Source organism: Chelonia mydas, chromosome 2, assembly GCF_015237465.2.
Source record: "Chelonia mydas isolate rCheMyd1 chromosome 2, rCheMyd1.pri.v2, whole genome shotgun sequence".
NCBI lineage: Eukaryota > Metazoa > Chordata > Testudines > Cheloniidae > Chelonia > Chelonia mydas.
This window is the reverse complement of record NC_057850.1, coordinates 155133118-155148901: the sequence shown is the minus strand read 5'-3', so window position 1 is coordinate 155148901 and position 15784 is coordinate 155133118. Positions and strand designations below refer to the sequence as shown.

General features: G+C 44.9%; 1 protein-coding gene across 6 annotated transcripts in view; it reads right to left on the bottom strand.

Moving 5' to 3' along the window:
- Positions 1 to 13594, bottom strand: part of TMEM245 (transmembrane protein 245) — a 122614-nt gene extending 109020 nt beyond the window's left edge. For 3 of the 6 annotated variants that reach the window (XM_037889912.2, XM_037889916.2, XM_043540422.1), the window contains exons 1-3: positions 12769 to 13590; positions 4993 to 5110; positions 3612 to 3713 (exon numbers count right to left, since the gene is read on the bottom strand). In XM_037889912.2, the coding sequence (XP_037745840.1) occupies positions 3612 to 3713; positions 4993 to 5110; positions 12769 to 13452 (904 nt within the window). In that variant the 5' untranslated portion in view covers positions 13453 to 13590. Of the gene's footprint in view, positions 1 to 3611; positions 3714 to 4992; positions 5111 to 12768 lie in introns of all 6 variants that reach the window. The other 3 variants (XM_037889913.2, XM_043540421.1, XM_037889914.2) reach the window with 3 other exon arrangements.
- Between the last annotated feature and the right edge of the window lie 2190 nt (positions 13595 to 15784).

Here is a 15784-nt window from a genome sequence, read left to right as displayed (position 1 = left end):
GTGTGGGGGACAGACTGGGGCAGGGGCTGAATGGAAGTGGGGGTGCAGGGCCTTCTGAGTGAGGGTGCAGAGCCAAATGTGGACAGGGGAGAGGGTACAAGAACACATGGATACAGGGACAGATGTGCCTGACAGAGGACAGGGGTTCAACTAGTGCATGGGGGAGACACTCCAACAATCCCTCCATCCCCCTCCCCATAAAAAAAAAAAAAACCTGTACCATACTTCTCCCACACACATCTAACAACCCTCCAGGTTCACTCCCTGCTTCCTTCCCAGCAATTACTTCCCTCTCCTTCAGCTCCTCCATTACCCCTGATCCCCCCTCACCCCGCAGCCTTTGCGCTGCTTCTGAGGGGTACAGGAAATTCATTTAAACTATTGTAAACAGAAACGTATTTACTCAAAGTTACTAGTAAGGAATCTATTTGCTAAAAAACATTTCATGAATTTTTTGTTGTCTGTATTGTTACAGACATACTTGCTGACAGGTATTCTGAAATAAATTACCAAAATAACTGAAACTGTTTTGATTATATTGCATTATTTTAACAAATAAAATATGCAGAATTTTACAAGATTGTGTGTAGAATTTAATTTTTTGGCACAGTATTCCTCCAGGACTACCTAGGAAGTGATCTCTCTTCTTGTCAGCCATAACATCTGTGAAATCAGCTCACCAAAACTGTTCCAAGTGGCAGGCAATCTGATTAACCTGAAACCTCTATGGTTGGTAATAAAGTTTAGTGAGCAAGACCACCAGTTTCAGGGAAAACTGTGTCAGAAGGTGCAATAAATCCATATTCTAACTGTTTTTAGGACTGCTTGAGTACTGACCAAGATATAGTACGTGGTCCAATGTAAATTGGACCATGTACTGTATCTTCAATGATTAATCATTGCAGCCAACATGAGGAGCTCTCTGTTCCTAGAAACAAGGAACTATTTTGGTACAACTGGTATACATGAGGGATGACTCTCATCCAGTGGAATTCACAGTAGGAGAAACCAGTTTAATCTCAATTGACATCTACTCTTGGATCTTAATGAAAAATGTTGAGTGGAAGAATTCTAAGCATTTGTGGTTACTAATGAGAAACTTAAGGATTAGTAAAACGGTCTCTAAGTTACTGCACAGCAAAACTTATTTCACTAGGAGGGCGGTGAAGCACTGGAATGGGTTACTTAGGGAGATGGTGGAATCTCCCTCGTTAGAGGTTTTTAAGGCCCTGGCTGGGATGATTTAGTTGGTGTTGGTCCTGCTTTGAGCAGAGGACTGGACTAGATGACCTCCTGAGGTCTCTTCCAACCCTAATATTCTATGATTCTAACACAGAGTGTGAATCTACAGTACACCAGTTTGCCACACAGCAACATCCTGTGAGTGCACTGCAATGGCACAATATAAGACGTTCTGGAGTGCAGCTTGGCATGCTACTACTTAAAACCACACAGGGACTTACGTTGTGCTGTAGCTTCATCCAGGTGGCACATAACTTCACAGCAAACTGGTATGCTTAGATTCAAACCCTCAGAAGAGAAACCCTCAGTCTCCCCACCTCCAGCATGATTACAGGTGCAGTTAAAGTTATTGACATACTTTAACCGTGTATTCCAGTGAACTATTTTGGTACAACTAGTAATTTCTTTTAAATTTAATCTTAACTGTGAATTTCCTGGGTTTCCAATGCTTCTTGCATACCCCAGCGTAACTACACAAGTTACACATGCAACCGATGAAGTGAGCTGTAGCTCACGAAAGCTTATGCTCAAATAACTTGGTTAGTCTCTAAGGTGCCACAAGTACTCCTTTTCTTTTTACACAAGTATTGAAACGTTTTAATCTTCAATTTACCAATATGTAGCTCAACCTTAACTTTAATTTAACAAACGTTTAGAATTTTCTTAGGTTCTTAAAATTATTTTAACTATGAATGGCCTACTGTGATTTTTGTTTTTATTCCCTAGGGTGGTTGTTCTCAGAGGTTTGAGCCGCGGGGTGGGGGGGTGGCAGCCTTCAAGCAGGTTTCAGGGGGTCCGCCAAACAGGCCCAGCATTAGACTCACTGGGGCCCAGGTCAGAAAGCTGAAGCCCCACCGCACGGAGCTGAAGCCCGAGACCTTGAGCCCCACCACCCAGGGCTGAAGCCAAAGCCTGAGCAGTTTAGCTTCACGGGCGCCCCTGTGGCATGGGGCCCCAGGCAACTGCCCTGCTTGCTACCACCTAACACAGGCCCTGGCTTTTATATGCAGAAAACCAGTTGTGCCACTGGTGGGGCATGGAGTTCTTACAGCATGTTGGGGGAGGCCTCAGAAAGAAAAAAGTTGAGAACCCTTGCCCTAGTGCACCCTGCTGCAGAGCAACAGGACATGATGGGAGTGCAGAACAAGTTCTTTACTCCCTGAGACTAATGCATACTTCCCAGGGACAACCAATTGGAGGGCAAGGATTCTTTGTTTTCTGGGATCCCCTCCATGGGGGTCAGGATGCATTAAAATGAGTGAAACAGGGAAGTGTTTTCTTTACTTCTCAAGATTCTTTGTCTTTCCTCCAGGTTCTCTTTCCCATCACAGCTCAGGGAATTCCTCTCTCCTTTCCACATTTCCTCTGCAAGCTTAAGTTCTCGTCTTCAGTGCCATACTTTTATATCTTTGATCCTGGAAGATTTTTAGTCCTCTGGAATCAGAGCATAGGGACTAACATGTATGACACTGCCCAATGTAATGAAACCGGTTTGTTCAGACTGATCCCATCCTACTCTCTCTGGCCTCAGTATAAGAATAAGGGCATGTCTACACCTACCTCTGGAGTGATTGATCCAGCGGGGGGGGGGGGGGTCGATTTATCACATCTAGTGAAGACGCAATAAATCGACCACCAAGCACTCTTCCATCGACTCTGGTACTCCACTGGAGCGAGAAGCATAGACAGAGTAGACGGGGGAGTGTCAGCAGTCGACCTACCACAGTGAAAACACCGCAGTAAGTAGATCTAAGTACTTAGCTCAATCCCCCCCATAGTATAGACCAGGTCTAAGACTCCTAAATAATACTTCCCTAGAAAGTCTCCTCGGATTTAAATCTACCCACTGACAAATGCCTTTGTCCCATGACTGGATTTCCAAAAACAAACATTTGTGCTGGGAAAACATTAAAATTAGAGTATTTGAATTAGTAAGAAACAAACATCTTTAATCCTGTATTGCCCCGTTTCTGCGAAAGTATTCTCCTCATGTCTTCGTATAAGCAACCCAGGTTGCAAGCATACCAGTCATACTAATGAGAAGTTAGAGGTGGAACAGAAATTGCCGTTTAGAATAACAATCTGGATTCTGCTTTAACTATAGAGTCACTACAGAAACCTAACATTAGTATACTGCAAAATATTTTCTTAGATAGAACCAATCAGACTTTGGTGTAAGGACGCATAATCCATGATATTTTTAATTAGCAAGAACTCCTACTTTCTCCATAATAAAGAGTACACATACAAAAGCCATAGGATATTAATATAAACTCATGAGTAACCCAAGCAGTTTTAAGATTTCAAGTCCTCTATTTTCCATAATTTTACCTTGGTTGACAGCGGAAGAAAAGTGACTTATTTCTTACCAGAAGACTCCTTTCCGCTCCGTTGCTCATGCAACATGCCCACAGTCATCAGAAAAACTATAACCACAAATACTGGAATCCTCCAGGAGCCAGCGACAGATGCTGAAAATAATAAGATTTTTCAGCAAAGTTTTTCAGAATTTAATGAACCTCACATTCAACAAAAATGTTAGTGTAACGCAGCCATACTGAAGAAGGCAGCAACAACCGGAACCTAGCAATTATAGATAGATATCAGTGTCTAATATCACAAAAGTGTGAGAAATTTTTCTACATCTAAAAAATATTTAGACATTTTATGCATTTCTTTTAATTCTTATCGGACATTTACATTTCTCAATACTCATTCTAATACCTATTAGCTAATTTTTATTAAATTAGTATTACATTATATTGGATATATAATTTTAAAGTTATTTTTTAAAATAAAACTTACATTTCAGAATAACTAAAGAAAGAAACTTCCTTTTAGTAGAACTTCTATATAGAATGAGACCAAGGAGTTTTCTTGCTTGCTCTTTTTTTTGGGAGGGGGGAAGGTGGGTCTAATGCTTCAGGATTTGAAGACCAAGTTTTGTTTGGCTGAAAACTAACCCACAAAGCCATTACATGAGATCTTAAAATAGTGTACGTATGGGCAAATTTGTGCAAGAGTTCACAAGAGATGCTGCCTCAGTAAAACATGAAGGAGTGATGTATGAGCTCTTTTAAGGATATTTGCTTATTATTAATGTATTAACTACCACACAGTTATGCTATTAGAAAAACAGAAATACAAACACAATCTTAGTAAAAAAAAATTAAACAAACATCCTTGATATTATCAATATGCTCAGACTGGCTGTAGGAGGAAGAGTTTATTTTCATGTTAATTCTGCCATTTGTCTTTTAGATCTTTAATCTTTGTTACTGAGATTCTCTATTAAAAAAAAAAGTAAAAAAGTTACTGATAAGGGGCCAAATTCTCTCCTGTGGCCAAGCTCTGAGGAAAAAAAGTGGTGTCAAGGAGCTGGTTTCTGATCCTTGATTCTGAGGGCCAATCAGCACCTAGCCCCAACCAGCATTAGAGCAGCTGCTCTAACTTAAACCAGTGAAAAAAAAAGGCAGGCAGTGCTACAGAGTTCCTCCATGTCCCCTCCCTGTTCACTCCTCCAGATGGATAGCAGGATAAAAGCTACCTCCAGCAAACTTTACACCAGCGACGAGTTCTCCTGCACCAAGAGAAATTCTCTGCTGGCTATTTGCAGTAAGAATCCAGATCCTTTCTGCCACCTGAGGAGGGCAAAGGAGCTGGATCTCAGTTGAGAATTTAGCCGAAGGTTGTTCTTTGTTAGACTTCCGAACTACATTTTATACATAAACACAATGATGTGTTACCCACCTAAGTGGAAGAGCAGTATTATCCAGACAGGAATGGAGATTGCTCTTAAGTAACGCTCAGTGCTTGCATTCCACTTGAATGAAATGGTCAACAGATAACCGACAACCAAGGTCCATATCTTTAAAAGAAGAAGATACTTATGAGCATACATATGTACTGCACATACATCAATATATACAGATACATATTAGTCAACTGTTAGGGTTTTTTATATGAACTCCTGCACCTTCGAGAGCTGTCTATCGCAGAGGTTCTCAAACTGTGGTCCACGGACCATCAGTGGTCCGTGAGCTTCATTCAGGTGGTCTGTGGATAGTTCACTCTAAGCTGCACGCCTGGGTGGCCGCACACAAGAGAATGAAGGATCACCCACCTAATTAGGGGAACTGCGCAGGGGTGGCTTCACTAATTAGGTGCCTGGACTCTGGAGAAGACACACATGTAAGGTGAGGTGGTGGCCTTGGGGGGAATAAGGAGCAGGTGGAAGGGGGCTGTGGGGTGAGAAGAGGGGGTGGGGGGAAATTTGGGATGTGCAGGGCTGCAGCGGCCAGAGAAAGAGGTGACTTTCCCCAGCTCCAGGGCTGCAGCTGGGGTGGAGGAGAGACCCCACCCCTTCCCAGCCCCAGCTCAGGGGCCGCTGCGGTAGAGGTGAGAGGGCACATCCATCACATTAGAAACGTAAGACTACTGATATTAAAATATGGAGACTATAGTTTGGTGGGAGGGTGATAAGGGAGAGACTTGGAAGAGAAAGATCATCAACATCTCCTTTTGTGAAAATTCTAGTTCCCACGATGGATTGTTACAATCCTAGCATGGACACAAATTCCACACTATTCACATCCCTCAAGTGGACTTCTGAAGCCCGCTTTAAACAAATTATCCTACATTATAATGTCTATTAATGTCATGGGCCTGATTGACAAAGGTGTGTAGATATAACTGGGTTAATCTATATACCTGTACATTTCAGATTCTGGGGCACACACGCATACACTAATTAACAAGGCTGTACCAGGTTGACGGAAAACAGCTAAAGAATTTCCTTGGGCAAAGGCAGGAGAATAAGTGCTCATCCCTAACATAACCTAAAAACAGGTTTTATTAAACTGAATACATGCCAGGGGTCTCACTGCTGAACGATAAATGTGTTAATGACATAACCAAGTATATTTATTGTTCAAAACGAAAGTTTTCAATTCTGTAAACAAAAAAGACAAAAATACAATAATCAAATCCCCAGTCTACCAGCTAGCAAGGTCTACTTTGCTCTATCACCATTGATACCAATATGCTTATCACTTGAGCTTGCTTTTTTTCTTTAATAAACTTGAGTACCTACTCAAGGAAATTTTGGCCAAGCAAGTCTCAGTTTGTTAAAGTCACAATCAACTGATGCCGTGTTGACTGGACAGGAGGGCACGTCTTAGAAATTGTCAGTGTTTAAAATTTAAACTGCCCCACCTTCCATAATTATCTTTCTACCATTTTGATGCAACTCATTGTGATAATTTGCTTCAGACAGATTTTGGGAAGAAATCTGGATCTTCAGTTTTAAATACTGGAAGAGAAGTATCAGTCACAATTACACACTAGCAGCCAAGTTTCAGTCTATTTCCTGTTCTGGGATTAAAAAGCATATAAATGACCTTGAAGCCCACATCCCACTGACCTTCAATGAGACTTCAGGCTCCTAAGTGCCTAAATCACTTCTGAAAATTAGACTAAAGCCCTTTTAAATATTTTACTCCTGGGCTCCATCTATCACCTGCGTAGCTGGAATCAGTCAAGTTGGTTAAATAATGGATAAAATCAATAGCTTCTCTAAATTGTTTTTTTGGTTTTGTTCTTTGGTAGTTCTTTTGGTAATTATATCAAACCAGTTTTCATACAGACTGCAACGGTAGTCCCTCTGAAATCCTATTTCATTTAAAAAAAAAAGTTCGGTGTGTTATGTAGATTCCTTTGTGTGAAATCATGCTATATTTTGATCTACTCATACTCACTATAAATTACTGTGGTAGCTGCATGTAACAGAGACAATTTTCTTGAGTTTTTCCACTCAGTTTCAGTAGGAAGATGAATCCTCAAGCCCCTTTTTTCTATGAACCAACTTGAGGGTAACTGCAGATGACTAAACTTCCATCCTACTTTAGGATGGCATGTGTTATTTCTCTCTCAGTGAGGTTTACATAGTGAGCTGAATGCTTGCGTGTCAGAATTTTAGGATGGTTCCAACAGACAAAGTTTTCTTTCTTCCCCCATGTGATGCTGCACCCCATATTCTTCATAAAAATATTGTTGTCATATGAATATGGCATAACTAAGGTATGTTATGCGAGATGGGTCATGTGAGGTATCACTGGAAAGGTTATGGATTTGCTGAATGTGATTATCCAATTTGTATTCATGTGTCGGTTCTGTATCTGACGTTAGGAATATAGCCTATGTAACAATTACAATTGTGTATGTACCTGGGGAACGTTCACCAAAGAGTAGGCAATCAGTCTGAATGGGCCATTAGGCTAGACAATAAATTAGGTCTTTGAAGATGCTGATCTCATCTTCCTAGACTTCCTGTGGACATTACAAATAAGCCTTGTCTCATGGTGGCTTTAACACTGCAAGGTCACATGATGATGTCACCTAGTATGGGGTACCACCTTGGACACTCCTGGTATTTTTCCACTGGAAACAAAGGATTCCCGACTTATGTAAATCCTATTTAAGGCTGGGAAGTGAATCAATCAGGGCTCTTGTCCATTGCCTCCCCACCCAAGAAGGAAGACTGCTGAAAGCACGTGAAGAGACAAAGGAACTAAGCCAGGGAAAAAGCAAGGGCCGAGTCCAGGTTGAGATGTACTGATTAGCCTGTAAAGAGAAATAACTGGAACTCTAAGCTTCAGAAACTCTGCAGAGAGCTAATCGTAGACTCTGAGATTCTACAGCTGGGTGTGTCCCTGCCTGTGTGTGTGCTGGAAAGAGGCTTGAGAGCCTGTCACAGCAGTACAGAGTAGTAAGGGAAACCCAGGCTGGTAGGACAGCAGGCTCAGTGGGACCTCAGCACATCTGGTTGCACCCCAAAAGGGGGGTCCAACCCATGACTACCCATTTATTTTCATTGTCTGAACAAATGACAAAGACCTCTTTTGCCATACTTCTCTCTGCATTCTTCAATAACACCTTCAGGAACTTGATCACAATGTGCTGTAGTTTTCTTGGAAGAAATAAAAAAATCCATTTCTCCCTGCCCTCCAGTGATACTTTAAGTACCAATTATGGGGGTAACATCTCATGTTTCACCAATGGTTTTGCATTTATGTCAGTGCAAATTCTGTTAGTTGCACCATCTACTAGTGAAACAGAGTTTAAATCTGTCGGAGGAAGTGTATCCAGCACAAGGGGCTTCAATTATCTCTGCCTTCAGTCAGCAATTTGCAATGTCAGCAAAAACTTGTGACTTCAAGTTCAAGTCTTTGCTTTCAGCTGTTTTTCTATTTACTCCTGGGGGAAATCTAACACCACTGTGCATATGCAGAAATCATGTCCAGCACAGAATTATTTCCCCCCCTGCAGAAAATACATTCTGCCTGAGAAGTGCTGCAATTCTGCTTGTCACCCATCAGAGGCTGCTCTGGCATCAGAACAGCCAGCAGCATTCATCACAGCACTGTGCCCACAGAGCTAGATTAAGACACACAGAGTGGAGCACACAGGGCTGCGGGGGGAGGGCGGGGGGGAGGTTCAGAAGGGTTAGTGTGGGGAGACAGCTGGGTTGCAGGCTCAGGAGCTAGTGGGGTGACAGCATTGAGCCAGGGCTGAATGGGAGAAGGGCTGCAAAATGGAAGTACAAAGTAAAATGTGATAGAAGTTTAAACCTCTGTCTCAAGATATGGACAGTGTGCTGTCCAAAGCAGCAGACTGAAAAAAAGACTTAATATCATGATTAATATTTAGACTTAAAGATAAGTGACTTTTACAAGAGAAATTTCAATGGAATGAAGAGGATGGAGGCCAGACAGAAGGAAAGGAAATCAAGACATTATAGACAGATACCCCAGCTCAAGGAACTGAGATAAAAGGGGAAAAGATTGGCTAAAAAGAAGTGGAGTTGGCAAGTTGAGAAGTTTACCAACTTAATTTTGCTTTTTCCTGAGTTTTCACAGCACCATATTTACAACCTCAATGCTCTTATCCTAAGCAACTTAAGTTGATCGAAAATAAAATGGGGCTTGCATGCACAGTCAGATTCCTCATTGAATTAAGCAGGGTGTTTCCCTTGGTTTACTGCAAATGCTCATTTTACATTTAAAACACAGAAGTTAATTTGCATGAAAGCTCAAAGAAGTGCCTAAAGCGTATTTAATTTCAAATGTAGGTAAAATAATTTCATTCAAACTTGAGGAGAGTGTGATGCATTTTTCATCCAAATTTCAGCTTTAAAATGAAAGATTAGTTTCTGAAGTGCATAGTAATTTCCATGGTTGTATAATGTAATTATACTTGAGTGCCCTAACTGTAGTTTAGCCAAATCACAACCAATTTTTACTAGGACTCTAACCATAAAATACTGAACTTAGAGACACTGTCCCAAATTTCAGCTTTCTTCCTCACGTTTTTAAGATGCTTCAGCTGTTTAAAACAAGTCTTTAAGTACAGCAAAAAGTATCTGAACAACTTGCATTCAATAATGAACTGTTTTTGCTCAAACAAAAACAATTCACCCATGACCAGAGGCCAAACCTAGAAAATTTCAGGGAAAAGCATCTTAAGATTTCTGATTTTCCCCCCTGCCCCTAATACTTTTTAAAACATTTGAGCAAACATGGTTACAAGTGCTACTTAAGTTTATGCCCTGATCAGCCTGAGGATAGGAAGACTATCTATCTATATGAAACAATAAATAATTGGGTAGGTGTGAATGGAGAAAGGCAGGAGGAGGAGGAGAAGAGAACTATGGGTGTCATATTCCTCTGAAGCTTCCAGTTTCAGACAGCGAAAGAGGCAGAATACTGGACCTGATGAATCATTGGTTTTCCCTAGTATGGCAAATTCTAGGTTCCTATTACAGAAGCCTATATATTTGTAACAAACTCATGGATTATATTGACTAACAAAAAAGTTCATTAAAGGCAAGAGAAGAGATCATTACTCTATAATTTTTCCATATCCAACACAACATTCCCCACAAAAAGGGGGAAAAGTTAAGGTATTCATACACTCAACTCCCTAAAACAAAATTCAGCTGTATGGGCCTGGTTTGCAATGCCGCCTTCTCAGAACTCCACTGACTCTAAGGGGATAACACCCACACAGATGCCACTGCAGGACAAGGGTCTAGATTTCCCTCAAAACATGAATGTACAAAAGAAATAGCTTACTTCTTAACTCTTTGGATTGACAACACAAAATATTTTGTAATAACCAATACCACCTTATATTTACAGTGCCTTTCATCCCAAAGCACTTTACAGACTGACAGATCATAAAGATGTACGTAACTTCATTCACGTAAGTAAAGTTACATACATGCTTAAGTGTTTGCAGGATTGGGACAGCTATATAAATTTATATTTAAAATAGTAAAAAGGGTGCCTATTAACAGTCTAAGCACCTTTGATATAAATTACAAAGAACAGAGACAGAGGGATCACCTCTTCCAATCAAATGTGGTAAAAATACAAAACCTGAAAAAAAGAGCTCTCTGTAGCTCAAAGGTTTTGTCTCTTTCACCAATAAAAGATATTACCTCACCCAACTTGTCTCTGTGGTAAAATAGACTGGGGTAGAACAGAGTAGCTATTTAAGATTACAGAACATCTTTGTGCAACAGTTTAGAATTGGAAGAACAACTAATCAGAAAGTAATGTGAAATTGGTATATGGCTAAAATACTGGGATATAGCACATACGCTATTGCAACAAATCAGGGGTGCTGGACAACTTGCATAGTGGTGGTACTGAGAGCCATTAAGCCAAACTGAAAACCCTGTATATGACGGAAAACGCTTCAAGCCACAGGGTGCTCCTGCACCCCCAGTTCCTTTATCTATGCAACAAATGTGAGGTTCATTTTTACATAAACTGTTAAATAGCACACTCTTGAGCCTCAAGTCAAACATTTAAAGACATTTAATATATTTCCTCTGAATGAGACTTTCAAAGTCACATCCGCTCTAGGTGAGCGCAAGATATTCCATGGCATTCTGTGTCGCAGTAGAGTTCACTTCAGTGTCCCTTAAATTTCCTTTTCCTGCCAATGTTGTGCAGCATATTCTGCAATGTCCTAGAGTAAAAGCTGTGCACACATATTAGGAAGAGTTTTTGGGAAGGGCTTGCAGATTCTCTAGGAGGAAAACCACCACATAAATTAAAGATTTCTGTCAATAAGGAATATTCTTTGTAGGGCAATATGATTTTTTATTAAAAGCACCATGCTGTCCCTTAAGCATCCCACTACTCCCTACCACAATGCCCATCCGGCATCCAGGTAGCTAGAAGTGTGGTTAGCAGTGGCTGTGCAACATGGTATTCCTGTGACATTTAAGGTAGGTCTCTATCAACAAATCATCCTAATGTAGATGCCACTTATCTATGGCCATACCAAATTCACGGCCATGAAAAATATGTCACGAACCGTGAAATCTTGTCTTGGGTGTGTTTTTACCCTATACTCTACAGATTTCACGGGACAGACAAACGTTTCTCAAACTGGGGCGCCCGGCTCTGAAGGCAGCGCCCTGCCGGCAACAGCGCAGAAGTCAGGGTCGCAATACCATACCATGCCATCCTAACTTCTGCGCTGCTACTGGAGGCAGCTCTGCCTTCCGAGCTGGGCTCCCAGCCAGCAGCTGCCGCTCTCCAACTGTCCAAATCTGAAGGCAGCACCATCGCTGGCAGCAGCACAGAGGTAAGGGTAGCAGTACAACAAGCCCGCTACAATAACTTTGTGACACCCCCTCACACTTCCTTTTTGTGTCAGCGCCCCTACAATTACAACACAGTGAAATTTCAGATTTAAATAGCTGAAATCATGAAATTTACAATTTTTAAAGTCCTAAAACTATGAAATTGACCAAAATGGACCTGAATTTAGTAGAACCCTAGCTATACCTTACACCACCAGTTCAGTAAGCAAAATAAACTGGCAAAAGCACATTTAAGTTGTTATAATTGCATCTAGACTAGGGCTTTTGCCAGTACAAAAATATTGCAAAAACAAAATCATACCACTAGGGTATATTGATCAGAAAAAGTTTCTAGAGCAGACACAGGTGAAGTGAAAGTGACGCTAGCCTTCCCCATGCCTTTCCAAGCAATACCAAGTGATTTCATATTGAGGCTGGTTCTGGTCCCCTTTCAGTCATTCCAGGTTGAGCTTTAAGGCTGGGACCCCACAAGTGTTTAGACTCTTAACTCCCCAATAAAATCAATGTGTTTATTTAGGCACCTGACTCCTACCGTAAGCCCCACCAAGGGACTTCCATGCCTACCTCCCACTGATTTCACTGTTGTGAATCCCACCCTGTTTATCAAGCCATCTGAAGGCTGTCCCACGGTGCGCCGGGCTAAGCCTCTCCCTGCGACTGAGATGCTGAGGAGGAGGCTGGCACCAAGCCCTCTGAAAGCCATGCCTGGGAGCCCCAGGGCGGGGCTGGGGAGAGATGCTGAGCCGCCGGGGTGATGCTCAGCGGCAGACCGCGCCTCTCCGCGCACACCTGCGCGAGCCCCTCGGCGACAGAGACGAGGCCAAGCCCACCCTAGCCCCCAGACTCACCCACAGGCTGCTGAAGAAGTCGAGCCCCTGGCAGATCAGGAGTCCGGTCTGGGCCAGCAGCACCTGGACTCCCAGGGAGCTGCCGAGGCAGTAGAGCCCGTAGAGCAGGGGGCCGCCAGCGCCCAGCAGCAGCAGGAGGCGCCGCCTGCGCAGCACCTGCTGGCCCAGCGCCTCGGCGCCGTAGTTGGCGAAGCAGAGGGGCAGCAGCAGGGCGGCCAGCAGCACCGGGGTGCGGGAGCGGTGCAGGCGGCCGAGCCAGCGGCGGCCCAGCGCGGTGAGCGAGCTCTTGAAGGGGTGCAGGAAGGTGCCGCAGAGCACGGCCCAGAGCAGCGGCCGCAGGAAGGCCTCCAGGATGAAGTAGACCAGCACGGCGGCGCCGCAGCACAGCCCGGCGAAGAGCAGCGCCCCGGTGTTGTAGAAGGCCTGCTTGATGGGCTTCTCCAGCCGCGGCAGCGACGACACCACCGCCGCCGCCGGCGGTGGCGGCGGCAGCAGCAGCAGCCGCGGCGCCGCGCCCTCCGCCGGCCCGGGGGCCCCCGCAGGGCTCCGCTCCGGAGACTGGCGGCTACCGCCGCCGCCCGCACCGGCAGCCGAGGGGGAGCCTGGCCGCCTTCGTCCCTGCAGCGGGGAGCCAGGAGGAGCCGGGACGCGGGGACTCGCCGCGGAGTCTCCGCTCTCGTCCATAGCCGCCACCGCTTCACGCCCCCTCCACGCCGTTAACCGCCGCTATAGCCAGGGGAGAGCGACATAGGTCCAGCGTCCGCTGCCTGCTACGTGAGCCGCCGGGGATGCTGGGAAATGTAGTCTGTCCTCCCTCCCCGCAGAAGAATGGCTCGCAGAGGATGCTGGGAAATGTAGTCCCTCTTCCTCCCCCTTCCCCAGGCGAGTGTGATGCTGGGAGCGTAAGTTCGTCAGAGGAGGGAGTGCCGAGGAAGCCGGGAAATGCGCGCGCTTGTGGGTGGGGGAGGGGGGGAAGCCTGACGGTAGTGCTTTCCTAGTGGCGGTGATTGGTGAAGCAGGGGATGGTGGGAGATGTAGTTTCTTGTACATTTACAGCCTAGAGCATAGGTTCTCTCACATGGATTTAAAGGTGAGCGACTAGGCAGGGGTGAAATTTTTCCTCCTTTATTATTAAATGCGGCTAGAAAAGTGGGGTGAGACGTTAAGATTCTTTTATTTCTGTAAAAAGAAAAGGAGTCCTTGTGGCATCTTAGAGACTAACAAATTTATTTGAGCATAAGCTTTCGTGAGCTGTAGCTGTACCTGACGAAAGCTTATGCTCAAATAAATGTGTTAGTCTCTAAGGTGCCACAAGTCCTCCTTTTCTTTTTGCCGATACAGACTAACATGGCTGCTACTCTGAAACCTTTTATTTCTGTATACACATGTAAAAAGTACAGATCCCGTTTATTCAGGAAGACTCAACTGGAGTTTTCAAGTCCCAAATCAATTGTAATTAAATTGGTTGAAGCAGAAACAGTTCAGTGCATCCAGACTAACTGATGTGATTTAAGTTTTGTCCCACATCCACCCTAGCACAGTTATAACACACATTGATTGCATTCCCACAATTCCTGGCTACATTTAAAGAAGAAGATCTAAAGAAGAACTCTGTGTAAACTTGAAACCTTGTCTCTCTCACCAACAGAAGTTGGTCCAATAAAAGATATTACCTCACGCACCCTGTACATGCATTTGCCCCCAAACCTCCTTGCTTGTATAAGCGGGGGAATAGTCCCGCTATTGTGGGGAACTTTCCTGGCTTCTGCACTACCCCGGTGAAGTGGGCTAGCGAAAGGATCTGAGTCCTCGCTCCCACCTCCTTTACCCAGTGGCCTCCTTGCCCTTGAGGGCTCCCCTTCCACTCTCCTGTCTGGCAGAGTCCTCGTAACCCCAACAAGGCTGGGCCCAGGATTCCTGGGGGGCTCGACCCCCAACCCTGCTGTGGTCACCTAGGACAGGGGCTAGGGTGTCCCCACTCCGGGGTACTCTCTCTGCACTGGGCACTTCTCTGACCCACTGACCATTACATCCAAGTTAAAGCAAATGCAAGTTATTTAATCAACAATTAATTTTAAATAGAATAAGGAAAAATGGGAAAGGTTAAAGGAAACACATCACCCCACTCTGTGGCAGGGAACATCACAAACAGTGTCTCTGGAATGTCCGGGCAGTTCACAGTCTGTTCCTTGTAAGTCCCAGGCCTTCTTCTCATGCCCTGGCCGTGCTGCAGGGATGCTGTGGGTTGGACACTCGCTCTGGTGGTAGGACCCTGCTTCTCAGGCTCTAAGTGGTAGGACCCTTCTTCCCAGTGTTGCCCCCGCCCTTTCGGGGTTATGATCCAAGCCTGGCCTGCAGAGCCTCTTGGCTGAGGCGTCTCCCTGTGCTGGGCCCGCTGCCCAGGGTCCCCCTCGCTCTCCCCAGCTGCTCACCGCACCCAGCTCTGGACTGCTCCAGCCGCAGCTCCACTACTCTCCGGTCTCCGCTGCTCTGCCTCCAGCTCCCTGAGCTGCTTCTTTGGCCCTTCTGCCTCTGGTTGCTACAGTTCTGCTCCCAGGACAGGTCTGCTCTGCAGGCTGCTTCTGTGACTCTGCTCCCAGCACTGACCTGCTTCCTGGGCTGCTTTTCTGGACCCTCTGGCTCTGGTTGCTGCAGCTTTCTTCCCAGGGCAAGTCTGCTCTCTCTGGGCTGTGCCTCTGGCTTTGGGGCTGCAGCTCTGCTCCCAGGACAGGGTCTGCTCTCTCTGGATCTGGCACAGCTCTGCTCCCCAGCTCAGCTTGGGCCCCTGCTTTCTCCTTAGCTCGGCCCCACTCTGTCTGACCCAGGCAATTCCAGCTCACACGGAGGACGGGACCTCCCTGGCCTCCTGACTCCCTGATTAGCCTGCCCGCCCTATCATTCAGGCTGACCTTGACCATTGGCCTCTCCCCATTGTTCCTGGGGACTATCAGTCTCAAGGTCCTGATTTTCCATAGACCCTTCCCTTTTTAGTACTCGGAGCTAGCAACTAAAACAC